A 19,846-nucleotide genomic window follows, 5' to 3' on the forward strand; every position below is an offset into this window, starting at 1 on the left:
TGTTAGATGCTCTTTTGGCTGACAACTATTCCACCTGTCCTCTTCAGACCTGTGCATTCGAGGTTTGAAATCCGTGGAGACCAGAAATAATCCACTGCTATAGACCTCTATTGGCAGGTTATCTCCCCTGAGAACAAAAAGATTGAAGACCTACCATGCTAAAACCTTCTGACATCTTCTATTGAGGAGAAGCAGCTTTCCATAATTCCACATACATATAATAGCCAGTTTGGCTAACTTTACCCTTATTGGACAATGCAATGTCACACAATGACACCCACCAGATATATGACCCCCTTGTGTTGGGTGAGAACCTTCACTTACACCAAGCCCGATCATGCGAACAGCACAATGTGGCTGCAGCTTTGGCTATTCGTGGTTGGCAAGCCAAGCTATCTGGATCCAACAGGTGAGCAGGTGTTTGGCAGAGTAAGACTCAACCCTACATAATCCATGTACAAAACATGTCAAGAAATGTTGGACTCTTTAAGGTTGCCAGTTTTTTGTTTTTGTAAGACATAATCTCTGAGGCGTAGCGGCAGATGTTAAGTGTTCATACTGGAACATAATTACACCAGCGTTATCTGTCCCTCACAAGTCCCTCAATGTCGCGGTTTTGTCTCGCAATGCAATGCCAGATCCAGCTGTTCCCCATCGAAACCGGTGCGCTCTCATTTCTCCAAAGGGTCCGGGCGTCTTGTTTGTTTACTGTGACGTCTCAGTTCGTGTTGCACAATGAAAGATGTTCTGTGGTAATTTTCTTTCCCAAAGTGAAAGGATTGAGCATCTGCCATCAGTTTCTTTCACAGGAAATTAGAGCGATGAAACAGACTGCTCGATGCTTCTTATTGGCGTCAAATTGACATTCTGTTTGGTGGGCTCAGACGATTAAACAAATGTAATCTCACTTTAATTAGTAGAAAGAATCATATTTACTTAGAACTCAGATCCTGTCTGGATTTAATGGGAAACTCTGTTTTCCTCTTTTTAGTTGGGGGCATCTTGTCAGATTGCACTGGTATGCCTCTAGAAAGGGCTCTCCAAAGTGCTTGTCGGGGGCAAAGGGAAGTGAAACGGCCCCTGCTGAACATACTCCTTCTATCAATTCCTCTTTTCTTTCATTCTTTTGGAAAGTTAAAGGAGTCGTCCACTGTACTCCGCCCCTAGACATCTTATCCTCTATCCAAAGGATAGATGACATGATCTCTGATCGCGGGGATCCAGCCGCTGGGGCACCCCAGACACCTGATGTGGGGCGGAGGCTCGTGACGTCATGGTCACGCCCTGCTAGTGATGTCATAGCCATGCCCCCTCAATGCAAGTCTATGGGAGGGGGCGTGACGGACATCACGCCCCCTCCCATAGACTTGCATTGAGGAGGCATGGCCATAACGTCACGAGCGGGGCATGACCGTGACATCACGAGCCTCCGGTGCTGCACCCGACGCTCTAAACAAATGGCAGGTGCAGCAGGGAGATCGCGGGGGGGCCGCAGCGGCGGAACCCCCGCGATCAGACATCTTAACCCCTATCTTTTGAACAGGGAATAAGAAGTCTAGGGGAGGAGTAACGCTTTAACCCCTTAACGGCCACGGACGTAAATGTACGTCCTGGTTTGTGTATGACCTCGAGCATCGGAAGGGTGCTTGCATCATACACGGCAGGTTCCGGCTGCTAGCAGCAGCCAGGGACCCGCCTGTAATGGCCGACATCTGCCGATGTCCTCCATTAACCCCTCCGATGCCGTGATCAATACAGATCGTGGCATTGCGGCACTTTGATTGGATGATCGGATCGCCTGCAGCGCTGCTGCGGGGATCCGATCATCCAGCATGACAGCCGGAGGTCCCCTTACCTGGCTCCGCCCGTCTCCCGGGGTCTTCTGCTCTGGTCTGCGATCGAGCAGACCAGAGCAGAAGATCACCGATAATACTGAGCAGTGCTGTGTCCTATACATAGCACTGCACAGTATTAGCAATAAAAGGATTGCTATAAATAGTCCCCTATGGGGACATAAAAAGTGTTTTAAAAAAAGTGAAAAATCCCCTCCCCCAATAAAAATGAAAATTGTCAGTTTTTCCCATTTTACCCCCAAAAAGCGTAAATTTTTTTTTAAATAAACATATTTGGTATCGTCGCGTGCGTAAATGTCCGAACTATCAAAATATAATGTTAATGATCCCATGTTAATGATATCATTTTATTTAAAAAATAGTAAAAAATGATCTAAAAGTTTTATATATGCAAATTAGGTATCTAAAAAAAAAAGTACAGATGACGGCGCAAAAAATTAGCCCTCATACCGCCCTATATATGGAAAAATGAAGAAGTTATAGGTGGTCAAAATAGGGCGATTTTAGATTACTGATTTTGTACAAAAAGTTTTAGATTTTCTTTAAGCGGTACAATATAAAAATATAAAAGTATCTAGTCATGGGTATCATTTTAATCATATTGACCCACAGAATAAAGAACACATGTAATTTTAACGTAAAGTTTACAGTGTGAAAACAGAACCCTACAAAATGTGCAAAATTTTGGTTTTCATTTAAATTTCCTCCCTAAAAATTTTTTTTTTTGGGTTCGCCGTACATTTTATGGTAAAATGAGGTTTCATTACAAAGCACAATTGGTCACGCAAAAAACAAGCTCTTATATGGGTCTTTAGATGGAAATATAAAAGAGTTATGGATTTTAGAAGGCGAGGAGGAAAAAAACGAAAGCGCAAAAATAAAATTGGCCTGGTCCTTAAGGTGAAAATGGGCTTGGTCATTAAGGGGTTAAAGTCCAAAATTGCTGATTTTTTATCACATCCCAGGAAAAACAAGGAAAAAAACACGGAATCAAAAGTGACCAAAAACGTACATATGCACAAAAGCGTTACCGATAAGAACTACAGATCATGCCGCCAAAACTAAACCTTGTAAACGGAAAAATAGGACAGTTATAAGCATACTCATTTTCTTACAAGAAGTTATATATTTATATATAATTATTTTTTCTGGAATCTGGGGCCATTACTGTAATATTCCGAGACTTTCTTCTTCCATTATACATGAACTGCGATTCCTTTTTTCGTATTATTATTTTCTTTTTGCTTTTGTGAGCCCAGATGTTATAAAATCCAGTGATTTTCTCATGAAAGCAATAAAGCTTCATTATTGACTGCCATTATTGCCGTCTTGTGGCGCCGGTTTAAGTACAACTTAGGAGCTGTGATTAAGCAGATCCATCTATACGGCGGTGTAAATATATTGCACATCGTTGGGGATGATTACAGACGCTAAGCCGCGGCGGTGTCTTACACAAGCTCATCCATTGCCGCGGCGGTGCCTTACACGAGCTCATCCATTGCCTCAATGGGACATTGTGACCTGTGCTGAACAAAGCAGGAGGACGCTGACATGTGATGAGTCCGGGGTGGTCATCCACAGCTTTAGTCCCCATCAAACTAAGACGAGAAAATAATTTGGCAAAATTGCGGGAGAAGCAAAATGATAGAAAATTGCATAAAAGCTTTTTTTTTTTTTAAGGAGGAATTATGTCATTGTACCTCCTATTTATAGTGTTTCCAAAAGCATGATTAGGGATAATACAGAGTGATTGTTGTAGTTCCATAGGTCGTCATGTAGCTTTCTTTATATGGTCTGTGTTTGAATGATGGCAGCTGATAAGATAAATGCAACTCTGGAGTTTAATACAGGATATAACTCAGGATCAGTACAGGATAAGTAATGTAATGTATGTACACAGTGACCTCACCAGCAGAATAGTGAGTACAGCTCTAGAGTATAATACAGGATATAACTCAGGATCAGTACAGGATAAGTAATGTAATGTATGTACACAGTGACCTCACCAGCAGAATAGTGAGTACAGCTCTGGGGTATAATACAGGATATAACTCAGGATCAGTACAGGATAAGTAATGTATTGTATGTACACAGTGACCTCACCAGCAGAATAGTGAGTACCGCTCTGGGGTATAATACAGGATCAGTACAGGATAAGTAATGTAATGTATGTACACAGTGACCTCACCAGCAGAATAGTGAGTGCAGCTCTGAAGTATTATACAGGATATATCTCAGGATCAGTACAGGATAAGTAATGTAATGTATGTACCTAGTGACCTCCCCAGCAGAATAGTGAGTACAGCTCTGAAGTATAATACAGGATATTACTCAGGATCAGTACAGGATAAGTAATGTAATGTATGTACACAGTGACCTCCCCAGCAGAATAGTGAGTACAGCTCTGAAGTATAATACAGGATATAACTCAGGATCAGTACAGGATAAGTAATGTATTGTATGTACACAGTGACCTCACCAGCAGAATAGTGAGTACCGCTCTGGGGTATAATACAGGATCAGTACAGGATAAGTAATGTAATGTATGTACACAGTGACCTCACCAGCAGAATAGTGAGTGCAGCTCTGAAGTATTATACAGGATATATCTCAGGATCAGTACAGGATAAGTAATGTAATGTATGTACACAGTGACCTCACCAGCAGAATAGTGAGTACAGCTCTGAAGTATAATACAGGATATTACTCAGGATCAGTACAGGATAAGTAATGTAATGTATGTACACAGTGACCTCCCCAGCAGAATAGTGAGTACAGCTCTGAAGTATAATACAGGATATAACTCAGGATCAGTACAGGATAAGTAAAGTAATGGACTTTAGTGAAACACCACCACAAACATACATGTTTATTAAGTCTACAAACCCATCCAGTAATCTACACCATGAATCCAGTTTTTCTTCTGCTTTTCACATTCACAGACAGTGGAGGGGGCAGCAGCACAGAGTACTTAAATAGGGCACTTTCATTAAAATTCATTTTTGGTATTGCACACTTTAAAAAAAAATTAAGTTTTCTAAGTTGTGTTTTCTAATTTGTGTTTAAAAAAGCTGCAACTTGGTGTCTCCCTACTTGTCCAGAGAACATCCCCCCCCCCCCCATCTCTTGCACAGGCTTTGGACTCATGCAGGCCTGGCAAAAGTCCAAACTCAGGAAATACAGTCTGGAGTGCTGGGGGGGGGGGGGAGAGATGCTGCAGGGTGCAGCCTTAGCCAATCATAGCTCATCTCACACTGAACTGCTCTGGGCTGTGTAGCAGAGTGAGGGAGGAAGTTCTCCCCTGTATGGCTTCAGATGATGTCACACCTGCTGGGGAACGCCCCTTCCCAGTCTGTGAATCTGACTGAGACTGAGCAGAAAATACAGAACAATATCAAGGTAGAAAACTAAAAAATAATAAAAAATAAAGGCCGGGGGTGGTATATCATGATGGGGGCAGTGATCTGGGAGGATTACAAAATGTAAAAAGATCATGACAGGTACTCTTTAAGAAGATGTGTGTGTGTGTTGATCTTATAAAGGTCAGTACGTTGCGCTGGAGCCAGAGCCGGCAGCTCGTGACGTCATAGTCCTGCCCCCTCATGATGTCATGTCCCGTCCCCTCAATGCAAGTCTATGGGAGGGGGCGTGACAGCTGTCACGCCCCCTCCCATAGACTTGCATTGAGGGGGCGCGGCGTGACGTTGTGAGGGGGCGGGGCTATGACGTCACGAGCACCCAGCTCGAGCGTTCGGGACAGTTTGTGCCAAACGCTGATCAGCAGAGTACCCCTTTAAGATTATGGAGAGCACCGCTCTGAACATGGCAGCCGTTTATTTGATGAAGTCTCGGGTAAGCCTAGAACCGATCCGATTGTCCGTATTTCACTGTAAAGAAGCATTTTATTAGCTGACAGAAATGAGACACCTCTGTAATCTCTTTAATCATTGTAGGCTCATTCCCTGTGTCATTCAGCGGAAGGGCATACTGTAGATTTAATGAAATCCGGCATCACCAGACGCCTCGTTGGCGCTTTCTTTTTTCTAGTTGCTTTAGAAATCAGAAAAGCGTTTTTTATTTATTTTTATTTTTTTAAACTTTCAACGACAAGCGACCAGTTGCCTGCGGTCTTCAGTCAGCTGATCCAAATCTAGGATGATGATGAATGGAATTCAATTACTGCCATCATCTAAGGAGCCGACTCTCATTTCCTCTCTCCTACGTTCATCATGTCAGTATTAGAGGGAAATACACCTTGCTTAGAAATAACAGTGATAGCCCTGATTATAATAAATACGTTTTTAGAATACCTATTGGAACATGCCCGATTTTTTTTCAGCAGTTCGCTTTACAGCTTTGCTGTATAGGTTGGGACATGTTCAGCAGAGTCATCTTTTTTATGATTAGAGGGTGGGGTCAGAAATCATCTCCTCATTTGAAGATATGGCTAATAATCATATTATAATCTTTAGAGGGTGGGGTCCGTGGTATACTCATTACCATTAGAGGTGGAGTCAACAATCCTCTCATTACTATTGGAGGGCCAGGTCCTTCTGTACTGCTCAAATGCTAGAGAGCAGAATAGCAAAACTAAACAGTTAAAGGGATACTCCGCTGCTCAGCATTTGGAGTAACGGATACAAACACTGGAGCCGGCACCGGGAGCGCGTGATGTCATAGCCCCGCCCCCTCGTGATGTCACACCCCGACCCTCAATGCAAGTCTATGGGAGGGGGCGTGACAGCTGTAGACTTGCATTGAGGGGGCAGGGCGTGATGTCACGAGCTTCTGGCTCCAGCATTCGGAACAGTTTGTTCCAAACGCTGAGCAGCGGAGTACCCCTTTAAGGCTCTGTATGCAGTCCCTCTGCTACTTCCTGGTCTTTAAATGGGTACTCTGGTGGAAATTATTTTTTTTTTTTAAATCAACTGGTTCCAGAAAGTTAAACAGATTTGTAAATTTCTTCTATATAAAAATCTTAATCCTTCCAGTACTTATCAGCTGCTGTATGCTCTCTGCTGACACCTCTGTCCATGTCAGGAACAGTCCAGAGCAGGAGCAAATCCCCATAGCAAACCTCTCCTGCCCTGGACAGTTCAGCATTAATGGTGGGCTACATTCTCCCGCTATATCCTGTTACCCGCCGACGGTTTAGAGGTTGATTACTGATCAGTAGTCGGCTCTCATGCCGACGCTTTTACTCGATTACTCCCTAATAATAGATTAGATTACGCCCAATAATCAGATTTGTCTTAATTATCATTACTGTTCTGTAAGTCTATGTCCCCCGCTAAGAATTGTAACTGCTACAGTAACGGGTCGTCTGACGCTAAGGACGGCACAATCATGTTTTGGCGCTGTGGTTAACGTGATATCATGTCTGCACATTACTATTCTATGGCAGGAAATCTATAGGATGAGTATAGTATTGTTTTAGATCCAATTTCACACTGGGGGCGCTTCCTCTTTACAACAGCAGGGGGAGCCATCTTTTTTTCTCACAAAAATTATTTATCAGGTACTAGGTTTGTGCTGTTTGGACTTGTTTTGTTCTAACACTATGATGTCCTCATGTTATGGAAAAGAGCTTGCCCTCGAAACGCGTCACATTGTCATGTCCTGAGATGGAACAAAGATTAAAGAAGTTTTTTTTAATTGCACTGGATTGTGGATGATGAAATTTACTCCTCACTTATTTGGCTTCCATACTATGTATTCTCATGTTATGAAAAAGAGCTTACGCTAGAAACGCGTCACATGTATTTTTTTATTTAACTTTTTCATGTCCTGAGATGCAACAAAGATTAAAATAAGTTTTTTATTGCACTGGATTGTGGATGATGAAATTTACTCCTCACTTATTTGGTTTCCATACAATGCCATTCTCATGTCATGAAAAAGTTTATGCTCGAAACGTGTTGCATGTATGCATTTTAGGGATCGACCGATATCGTTTTTTTAGGGGCAATACCTATAATCGGTGGAGGTTAGGGCCGATAGCCGATAACTTATACCGATATTCCGGTATAAGTTATCGGCTATTTATCCCCCCTCGACACCACTGCAGGTCATTGATTTAAAGCGGGCACTTTAAATCAATGCACTGCAGTGGCTTTTGCGGTGCCATAGGCCGCCGCCGCCGCCACCACCACCCGCTTCTCTCCCCCAACCTGTCAGGGTGGTCCGGGCCATCCATCCTTCCTGTAGTGTCCGGCGGCATTCCGGGTGGAGGATGAACCGGTCCGGGCTGTCCTTCTTCTCTGGGGGTCCTCTTCTCCACTCCGGGCAGGCTCCGGCCTAGTACGCTGCATAGACACCGCTACGCAGTGACGCCCATGCGCAGCGACGCACCTGACATCACGGCGTAGCGGCGTCTATGCAGCTTACTAGGCCGGAGCCTGCCCGGAGTGGAGAAGAGGACTTCTGGAGAAGGAGAGCCCGTACCGGTGCACCCTCCACCCGGAATGGCGCCATACACTACAGGAAGGAAGGATGGATGGCCCGGACCACCCCCATTACGGGTAAGTTTATTATAACTTTTTTTTATTGACTCGGAGGGTGGGGGAGGGGCCCGACCGGTATAGCGGTATGGGCAAAAATCCATACCGGTATACCGCCCAGCACTAGGGTGGGCGGTGCGACGCGGTGGGTCGGGGGGTGGTCGCGGTGCGGCGGGTCAGGGGGGGTTGGGGCGGTCGCGGTGCAGGGGGCGGGGCATTATCGGCTTATCGGCAAGGTAATTGCTGATATCGATAATGCCCAAAATTGTCATTATCGGCCGATAATATCGGACATACCGATAATCGGTCAATCCCTAATGCATTTCTTTTTACCTTGTTATGACTTGAGATTTAATTTTTTTCTTACGGTATTGCCCTGAATTTTGGATGCTGATTTTTCTCTTTACGTGTTTGGTTCCCATACCATGCCGTCCTCATAAGCTCACACTTGAAACGTGTCGCCAGTATGCAATTTTTACCATATCGTGACTTGAGATGGAATAAAGATTAAAGAGGTTTTAGTGCACTGGATTGTCGATGCTGGACTTTACTCTTCACCTATTTGGTTCCCATTTTATGTCGTCCTCATATTATAAAGAGCGCTTATGATCGAAACGCGTCACATGAATGTTAGTAGTTTTTTTTTTTTTTTTACCTTTATCATGGCTTGAGAAGGATAGACTGGATTGGTAGACTAAGGACCCTGCTCTAAAACCGGCCAAATAAATTACTGTTTTAGATTAAATGAGCCGACCATCAAATTTGTACAGAAGTGTCTCGACTCGACATCTGCCCTTTGGGTAGAAAATTGGAGGATGCCCATTTATTTTGTCCTAAGCCACTTCCAGAGATGTCTAGCAGGGTTTTTGAATACTCCATGTGAGGCTCGAACTCGCAACCTCAGCACTGCTCAACAGTCACTGCTTAATAATTACCGTGCGCTGACTGATTGCGCCACGCGTGCGTGGCGCAATCAGTCAGCGCACGGTAATTATTAAGCAGTGACTGTTGAGCAGTGCTGAGGTTGTGAGTTCGAGCCTCACATGGAGCATGCCAACTGCATTCGACTTGGCTTGGACAAACCAGCGGCCAACCATCTAATGTGTGTGAGGTGCGTGCCCGATGGTCGTTCGACACGTTTCGGCAGATTGACTTTCGACATGCCCTATCAGTTGCTCGTATAAGAGATAAGCAGCCACCAGAGGTTTCTGGCAGCATCTTACTTGTAAACACATGCACGCTCGACCTAACTGCCCAAGCATATAGGGTGGACAATAAATTTTGGTTAAACAACAGCTATTACAAGTGCTGTCTCTTTCATATTTGGGTGGGCGGGAGTTCAAGTGAATGGGGGGGGCCTTTCCTAATTTTTCCAGTGACCATTAGTGGCTACATTTTAATTTATTTCCATTTTATTAAGTATGGAGTGATGCCGATGCAGCCTGAGACCCAGACCGCCCCGATTGAAATAAGAGGTTACCGTCCCTTTAAGCCCAGTTCTTTGCAGCAGATCAGTGTCTAAGCTCTGGCCACAGCAGGATTCGCCTGAAATCTCTTTTTTTTTTTTACGCAGTGATTTTTATCTCTCCCCTCTGCCATTGTGTGCGTTCTCTTTACTGCTCTTTTATTGGAGCCGGAGATCTGCAGGATGACCAGAGACCGGCGCCGTTCCAAGCCCCCGCTGGGCTTCGCAGGCAGAGGATGTCATTGTTTCTGCAAGGAGGAGCAGCCCGACTGTTCACCTTCATTATATCGGTGTTTACACTCTCCCCTGAAAGCATTATCCCTCCCAGACACCGAGATTTTGGCAGATCCGATGTTGTTATTCAATTCCAAAGCTGTAATATTAAAGTCATTCTCCGCTGACGGTGCCGAGCCGCGCCAAGTAATGTGGGAACTGGTGTCGGACATCAGGCCACGTATCTCTTTAGTCTGTTGGGCAGGTTACCAGCTGTTTAGTAAAAAGGCAAAAGTTTTATCCCTTTGTGGGAAAGCTGAGTGATGTCCAATATGGTACTTAGTCTTAAAGGGGACCTGTGCAGCATACTATAGAGCAGGAGGAGCTGAGAAGATTATATATATATATACACAATACAGTACAATCTGCAGGTATCCTGTTATAGGGCAGTGGGAGCTGAGCAGATGATATATACAATACAGCACAATCTGCAGGTATGTTATAGAGCAGGAGGAGCTGAGCAGATGATATATACAATACAATATGCAGATATGTTATAGAGCAGGAGGAGCTGAGCAGGATATATATATATATATACAATACAGTACAATCTGCAGTTATGTTATAGAGCAGGAGGAGCTGAGCAGATGATATATACAATACAGTACAATCTGCAGGTATCATGTTATAGAGCAGGAGGAGCTGAGCAGATGATATATACAATACAGTACAATCTGCAGTTATGTTATAGAGCAGGAGGAGCTGAGCAGATGATATATACAATACAGTACAATCTGCAGTTATGTTATAGAGCAGGAGGAGCTGAGCAGATGATATATACAATAGAGTACAATCTGCAGGTAACATGTTATAGGGCAGGAGGAGCTGAGCAGATGATATATACAATACAGTACAATCTGCAGGTATCATGTTATAGAGCAGGAGGAGCTGAGCAGATGATATATACAATACAGTACAATCTGCAGTTATGTTATAGAGCAGGAGGAGCTGAGCAGATGATATATACAATACAGTACAATCTGCAGTTATGTTATAGAGCAGGAGGAGCTGAGCAGATGATATATACAATACAGTACAATCTGCAGGTATCATGTTATAGAGCAGGAGGAGCTGAGCAGATGATATATACAATACAGTACAATCTGCAGGTATCATGTTATAGAGCAGGAGGAGCTGAGCAGATGATATATACAATACAGTACAATCTGCAGGTATCATGTTATAGAGCAGGAGGAGCTGAGCAGATGATATATACAATACAGTACAATCTGCAAGTATCATGTTATAGAGCAGGAGGAGCTGAGCAGATGATATATACAATACAGTACAATCTGCAGGTAACATGTTATAGAGCAGGAGGAGCTGAGCAGATGATATATATACAATACAGTACAATCTGCAGGTATCATGTTATAGAGCAGGAGGAGCTGAGCAGATGATATATATATACAATACAGTACAATCTGCAGGTATCATGTTATAGAGCAGGAGGAATAACGTTTTGCTAATATCCCAGCAAAACAGGATGTAAATGGACTATACTTTAGATAACTTTCGGCTTAATGATTCTTTGCCCTGACATAGACATGCACTCTCCTCTTGGCTGAGTGTGCATGTATTCTGAATGTAGAGTGGGGAGTTATTCACTTAACTTATCCTTCCTGAGAATAAAAGGTTCTGGTCTTACCCAGTTCAGAAAAAGTATGGACGCCTCCTTTACATCACATGATTGGTCGGTCCCGCCAGGGTCATCAGATTTGGCTCACAGAAGCTTTTGTCAAATTCCAGGCTATGACATTTTTTTTTAACGATAATATCGCTTCCCTTACAAAAAAAAACAAAAAACATTTTTGCATTTGTGAGAATAATTTGGAAGACGATAGATATATTGGCAGGAGGTTGCGCAGTTTTGCCTCTCAGTCTGGCACGCCATTACACATACAACTGGGAAAGCAAAGGTTTTATTGATTCTCACTTAACATAAAATCTGCTCCGATGTCAACACTGAGATCACAATCCAGACGACAAATCACTAATACAGGGGGAAATGGCAACGTAATAGGCAGGGGCTGTGTTACCATAGAGGATACACTGGTGCCTCAACATACGATGGTAATCCGTTCCAAATGGACCATCGTTTGTTGAAACCATCGTATGTTGAGGGATCCGTGCAATGTAACGTATAGGACAGTGGTCTACACTACTCAGGTTGTAGACCACTGGTAGAGGAAGTTGTACTCACGTGTCCCCGCCGCTCCGGACCGTCACCGCTGCCCTGGATGTCGCCGTCCATCGCTGTTGCCGCTTCCCCGAGTTGTCCCCGACGCTCCGGTAAGGCCTCTGCTTCCCCGGCACCCTCTCCGTCGCTGCCATCACGTCGCTACGCACGCCGCTCCTATTGGATGACGGGATGGCGTGCGCAGCGACGTGATGGCGACGATGGAAAGCGCTGACGATGCAGGGGATCCCGAAGAGGACGCGCCGGAGCCCCGAGGACAGGTAAGTGATCGTCAGCGGACCACACGGGGCACCGTAAACCGCTATCCGGTGGCAGTTGAAGCAGTCTGTGCTGCTGGATAGCCATTTATGCGATGGCCCCGACATACAAAAACATCGTATGTTGATGCTGCCTCTGAGAGTGATCGTATGCTGAAATGATTGTATGTCGGGGCCATCGTAGGTCGAGGGGTCACTGTACAAGTAATATACCCCACTCCTGCTCTTGTCCCTGCTGGACAGTTCCTAGGGGGCGGAGCTTCTTAAAACTATTAGATTAGACATTGTGTGTCATTTTTGTCCCTTTCTTTCAGCTCACTGTGAATGAGCCCGGCAGGCGCCAATGTTATTTGAAGCTCTTCCGGTTGACCATCCGCCCTCACTCTTCTATGCTGCGCTCGCACTAGGAGCGTAGCATAGAAGAGACAGCCAATCACCGCAGACTGTTCTCTCTCTCTCTCTATTTGTATCGCAGAGAGGAGGGGGGGGGGGGATTAGATCAGACCTGCAGCGATTGGCTGCACACAGTGTTCCCACTGCCCTGCATGATTGACAGGGCAGAGAGCGGACACTGTGTATCCCCCATGGCCCACCCGCACTTCTGACTTTGGACTCATCCCAGCTGGACATGAGTCCAAAGTCAGGTCTCCTGCAGAGACCAATAGCGGCCGTCACTAAGAGGGAGACCCCTAGTGGCCGGATCTTCAAACATAAAAAAATTTCAATAAAGTATATTAGAAATATTTTGTTTATAAGTTAAGGGAGAACATATAAAATTTTACATATAGTATGCAAGATAGAAGTCAGCCGTCCGGCACTGCTATACTCCATACAACCAGGGCTCAAGTCCTGCAGGAACGTGTGGGAACTGAGTTCCTGCATTTTTTCCACAGCATGAACACCGTTGAACCAGCCCTGAATGGAAATCTTGGGTGAGTTCCTACACTTTTTTTTTTCCCCCAAGACTTGACCCTTGCGTACAACCCTCTCACCGCCGGACTCTGTCACCCTCAGGCTGGATAAGTGGTGCTCAATTTCATAGAAAGACCGTTCCAATCGTAGAAATGCACATAAAGAAATGAGAAGTGGCGCTCACCCGTCTCTTTATCTTCTCTTTATTGTATTAAAATGTGCAGGTTTAAAATTAGCATATTCACCCAGCAAGGTGCGGACGCCAGTGTGTGCGCTTACAGGTGGCAGTTGTTTCGCGCAAATTGCGCCTCAGCAGACCCCTCCCCCTTTCCGTGCCTTCACATCCCTCAAATACCTTTTATCTGGATGATGATGGCAGATGAGCGGAGATACCAAGGAATTTTAGAGTACTGGTATCTCCATCATGTTGTTTATTGATGTACTCTATTAATTTAGGGGAGCCTTTACCGGATCTCACCGACCATACATGTTCACAGAACCGGGTATGTAAAAGGAGTACTCCCGTGGAAAACATTTTATTTTTTTAAACCAACTGGTGCCAGAAAGTTAAACAGATTTGTAAATGACTTCTCTTAAAAAATCTTAATCCTTCCAGTATTTATCAGCTGCTGTATGCTCCACAGGAAGTTCTTTTCTTTTTGAATTTCCTTTCTGTCTGACCACAGTGCTCTCTGCTGACACCTCTGTCCATGTCAGGAACTATCCAGAGGAGGAGCAAATCCCCATAGCAAACCTCTCCTGCTCTGGACAGTTCCTGACATGGACAGAGGTGTCAGCCGAGAGCACTATGGTCAGACAGAAAGGAAATTCAAAAAGAAAAGAACTTCCTGTCGACCATATCAGCTGATAAGTACTGGACGGATTAATATTTTTAAATAGAAGTAATTTACAAATCCGTTTAACTTTCTGGCATCAGTTGATTTAAAAATAAGATGTTTTCCAGTGGAGTACCCCTTTAAAGCCTATATAAAATCTGTATAAAAAGACAAAAAATAGACCAGGAGGCACCGATCCAAAAGAACTGCACACCCAGACTCTAATCACTATCACCTGAAAAGATACCCAAAGGAACTAGGGCTACGGAGATATTATAGGATGGTGTTGTGGTGCAAGAACAGAAAACAAAGCAGATATGAACAATGACTAATAAGTAGATAATCGTTCTGCACTCACCATAGTCCACCGCTGTAAAAAATGAGGCAACATGGATAGAAGTGGGATGAAAATGGGGGGTCAAAGGCAACGACCGGTGGTTTCGTGCTAATGAGCAACGGGGATGAAAACGGGGGCTCAGAGGCAACGACCGGTGGTTTCATGTAAGTGAGCAACGGGGATGAAAACGGGGGCTCAGAGGCAACGACCGGTGGTTTCATGTAAGTGAGCAACGGGGATGAAAACGGGGGCTCAGAGGCAACGACCGGTGGTTTCATGTAAGTGAGCAACGGGGATGAAAACGGGGGCTCAGAGGCAACGACCGGTGGTTTCGCGCTAATGAGCACTTCTTCCGGCCTAAAGGCCTGTCTCGGGAACTGTCCTGAGTAGAAGCAAATCCCCATAGCAAACCTCTTCTACTCTGCTGACATCTCTGCTTGTCTCGGGAACTGCACAGAGAGCACTGTTGCCAGACAGAAAAGAACAACTCAACTTCAGCAGCTGATAATTATTGGAAGGATTAAGATTTTTTAATAGAAGTCATTTATAAATATGTTTAACTTTCTGGAGCCAGTTGATTTAAAAAAAAATTTTTTTCCTGGAATACCCCTTTAAGGCCAAAATGGGCTTGGTCCTTAAGGGGTTAATATTCAATAAAAAAAAAAAAAAAAGAAAAAAAAAAACCATTTCCCGCTTGTATTCTGCTTCCACTATTTTCCCCATTAACTGCAGCCGATTCTTTCATTGTCCGCCATGTCAGGCTGTCGGATCGCTCACCCATGTAACGCCGGATCTGTGTCAGCCGCGCCGGGACATGAACATCTTCATTCTAATTTATGTTTTATTGCTTTGCAAATTTGGGACTGTAAATCAGACATCCGGAATTGCTGCAAAATGTCAGCAACCATATGGCTGTACACTCTACAGAGGAAACTTCTGTCATGTCCGCGGCGGAGGGAGAATCATCAGACAGAGGGACAGACTTACGGTATACTTAGACCAGGCAGTACTTTAAAGGGGTACTCCGCTGCTACAGCATTCTGAACAGGAGACCGTGATCGTCACGACCATGGCCCCGCGTGATGTTACGCCACGCCCCCTCCCATAGACATGAATGGAGAGGGCGTGGCCATGACGTGACAACCACTGCCGCAGGAGAGATCACGGTGGGCCCCAGCGGCAGGAACCCCGCGATCAGACATCTTATCCCCTATCCTTTGGATGGGGGATAAGATGTCTAGCAGCAGAGTACCCCTTTAAAGGGGCACTCCACTGCTCAGCGTTTGGAACAAACTGTTCCGATCGCTGGAGCCAGGAGCTCGTGACGTCATCCCCGCCCCCCCTCAATCCAAGTCTATGGGAGGGGGCGTGACAGCCGTCACGCCCCCTCCCATAGACTTGCATTGTGGGGGCAGGACATGACGTCATGATCGGGCGGGGCTACTCCTTTGAATCAGAACAGGGAACAATTCATTTAAATTACACATTTAAAGGGGTCTGTGAACACATGCACACTCAAGCTAAGCGTGCATGTTTATGGGGGAAATGATGAGAGATAATTGTCAATCGGACAAGTATATGGTTTACAGAGTTCTAAAAATGTGTGACCGGCTTTAAAGGGGTACTCCGGTGAAAAAACATTTTTTCATATCAACTGGTACCAGAAAGTTAAACAGATTTGTAAATTTCTTCTGTTAAAAAAATCTTAATCCTACCAGTACTTATCAGCTGCTGAAGTTGAGTAGTTCTTTTTTTGTCTGACAACAGTGCTCTCTGCTGACACCTCTGTCTGACTCAGGAACTGTCCAGAGCAGGAGGGGTTTGCTATGGGGATTTGCTTCTACTCTGGACAGTTCCTAGGTATCAACAGAGAGCACTGTGGTCAGACTGGAAAGAACAACTCAACTTCAGCAGCTGATAATTACTGGAAGGATTAAGATTTTTTTAATAGAAGTCATTTACAAATCTTTAACTTTCTGGAGCCAGTTGATATGAAAAAATAAAGAAAAATATGTTTTTCACCGGAGTACCCCTTTAAGCTGTGCCCAATCGGTTTCTCTAAACCAGATGTCTGCAAGCTCTCCGGCACTACAAGGCCCAACATTTCCTAGTAACGAAGAGTGGTCTGCAGCTTGTTTTATGTTTATGGAACCCCTTCACTTATCTGAACTATTTTCTCTTCTGTCCACAGAGGGCGCCAGTGAGCAGGAGTACGTGTCTTCTGAGATCCAGCTTCTCTATTACCCCAGTATTACGTACACCATCATCGGGAGCTCGGTCATCTTCGTGTTGGTGGTGGCATTGTTGGCTCTCGTTCTGCACCATCAGAGGAAACGTACAAACCTGATGAGTCTTCCTGTACATCGGCTTCAGCACCCGCTGCTTCTTTCCAGACTGGTGGTCCTGGATCACCCGCACAACTGCAGGGTCACCTACAATGTCAACAACGGGGTCCATTATGTGTCTAGTGAGGCCTATCAGCCTCCTGTTAACATCGAATCGCCACCTTCCTATACTGAGGCAGTGCTGGACGACAAGTGAGTGTCTCTATGTGCTTGATGACCCCCATGATGGGCCAATTCATGTTTTTGGTGGTCCTTCCAACATGGAGAACATCATATAGATCACTGGTCTTCAACCTGCGGACCTCCAGATGTTGCAAAACTACAATTCCCAGCATGCCCGGACAGCCGTTGGCTGTCCGGGCATGCTGGGAGTTGTAGTTTTGCAACATCTGGAGGTATGCAGGTTGAAGACCACTGCTATAGATCACTGGTCTTCTTGTTGTGACTCTACAGTTGTTGCACAAACTACAACTCTCACCATGTCCTGACACCTTTTTCTACTTTTGCAACAGCCGGAGAGTCGCAGGTTGAAGACCACTGATATAGACAGTGGGGCAAAAACGTGTTTAGTCAGCCACCAATTGTACAAGTTCTCCTACTTAAAGGGGTTATCCAGGAAAAAAAACATTTTTATATATCAACTGGCTCCAGAAAGTTAAACAGATTTGTAAATTACTTCTATTAAAAAAATCTTAATCCTTTCAGTACTTATAAGCTTCTGAAGTTAAGGTTGTTCTTTTCTGTCTAAGTCCTTTCTGATGACACGTGTCTCGGGAACCGCCCAGTTTAAAAGCAAATCCCCATAGCAAACCTCTTCTAAACTGGGCGTTTCCCGAGACACATGTCATCAGAGAGGATTTAGACAGAAAAGAACAACCTTAACTTCAGAAGCTCATAAGTAATGAAAGGATTAGGATTTTTTAATGGAAGTCATTTACAAATCTGTTTAACTTTCTGGAGCCAGTTGATATAGATGGGAGGCTGTAATTTTCATCATAGGTTATAACCTCAACTATGAGAGACATAATGAGAAAAAAAGATCCATAAAATCACAGTCAGATTTTTAAAGAATTTATTTGCAAATTATGGTGGAAAATTAAGTATTTGGTCTCCTACAAACAAGCAAGATTCCTGGCTCTCACTGAACTGTAACTTCTTCTTTAAGAGTCTCCTCTGTCCTCCACTCATTACCTGTATTAATGGCTCCTGTTTGAACTTATTATCAGTATAAAAGACACCTGTCCACAACCTCAAACAGTCACACTCCAAACTCCACTATGGTCTAGACCAAAGAGCTGTCGAAGGACACCAGAAACAAAATTGTAGACCTGCACCAGGCTGGGAAGACTGAATCTGCAATAGGCAAGCAGCTTGGTGTGAAGAAATCAACTGTGGGAGCAATTATTAGAAAATGGAAGACATACAAGACCACTGATAATCTCACTCGATCTGGGGCTCCACGCAAGATCTCATGCTGTGGTGTCAAAATGATCACAAGAATGATGAGCAAAAATCCTAGAACCACATGGTGGGACCTAGAGAATGACCTGCAGAGAGCTGGGACCAAAGTAACAAAGGCTACCATCAGTAACACACTACACTGCCAGGGACTCAAATCATGTAGTGCCACACGTGTCCACCTGCTTAAGCCAGTACATGTCTGGTCCCGTCTGAAGTTTGCTAGAGAGCATTTGTATGATCCAGAAGAGTATTAGGAGAATGTCAAATGGTCAGATGAAATCAAAGTAGAACTTTTTGGTAAAAACTCAACTTGTCGTGTTTGGAGGAGAAAGAATGCTGAGTTGCATCCAAAGAACACCATACCTACTGTGAAGCATGGGGGTGGAAACATCATGCTTTGAGGCGTTTTTTTTTTTTGCTTAGGGACCAGGACGACTGATCAGTGTAAAGGAAAGAATGAATGGGGATATGTATCGTGAGATTTTGAGTGAAAACCTCCTTCCAGAAAAGGCATTGAAGATGAAATGTGGCTGGGTCTTTCAGCATGACAATGATCCCAAACACACCGCCTGAGCAACGAAGGAATGGCTTCATAAGAAGCATTTCAAGGTCCTGGAGGGGTCTAGCCAGTCTCCACATCTCAACCCCATAGAAAACCTTTAGAGGGAGTTGAAAGTCAGTGTTGTCCAGCGACAGCCCCAAACCAACACTAGCCTAGAGGAGATCTGCATGGAGGAATGGGCCAAAATACCAGCAACAGTGTGTGAGATCCTTGTGAAGACTTACAGGAAATGTTTGACCTTTGTCATTGCCAACAAAGGGGATATAACAAAGGATTGAGATGAACTTTTGTTATTGACCAAATACCTATTTTCCACCATAATTTGCAAAAAAATTCTTTAAAAATCAGACAATGTGATTTTATGGATTTTTTTTTCTCATTCTGTCTCTCATAGTTGAGGTTATAACCTATGATGAAAATTACAGCCTCTCATCTTTATAAGTGGCAGAACTTGCACAATTGGTGGCTGACTAAATACTTTTTTGCCCCACTGTATATCAGGTTGTATAATTTACAGCGTGTTATAAAATGCGTCCTTCTCTTACAGCTCCTGTCCACCTTGGTTCTCCCTGCCGCCCCCACCGTACTCCTCAGACGTGGAAACTTCCAGCCAGACAGAACTTCCTCCATACCGCTCCCGAACGGGCAGCGCCACAAGCACAGGCTCCACAGGGAATACCCTAAACACCCCCAGCAGCTCTTGGGATTCGGCCAGCCCTTCTGAAGCCCCGGAAACAGTGTCATCCCCCAGTGATTCCCAACTAAATACCGTACTGGAGGTCTGAAGGCCATAACACCCACCCACAATGAAGACGGGTCTACAAGACACTGTTTGGGGGGGAGGG

General features: G+C 44.5%; 1 protein-coding gene across 4 annotated transcripts in view; it reads left to right on the forward strand.

Annotated features, from left to right (window-relative positions):
- Positions 1-19,846, forward strand: part of LDLRAD3 (low density lipoprotein receptor class A domain containing 3) — a 179,999-nt gene extending 160,153 nt beyond the window's left edge. For all 4 annotated transcript variants that reach the window (XM_056527904.1, XM_056527901.1, XM_056527902.1 and 1 more), the window contains 2 exons: positions 16,825-17,170; positions 19,549-19,846. In XM_056527904.1, the coding sequence (XP_056383879.1) occupies positions 16,825-17,170; positions 19,549-19,786 (584 nt within the window). In that variant the 3' untranslated portion in view covers positions 19,787-19,846. The remainder of the gene's footprint in view (positions 1-16,824; positions 17,171-19,548) is intronic.

This window comes from Hyla sarda, chromosome 6 (assembly GCF_029499605.1).
Source record: "Hyla sarda isolate aHylSar1 chromosome 6, aHylSar1.hap1, whole genome shotgun sequence".
In the NCBI taxonomy this organism is placed as follows: domain Eukaryota; kingdom Metazoa; phylum Chordata; class Amphibia; order Anura; family Hylidae; genus Hyla; species Hyla sarda.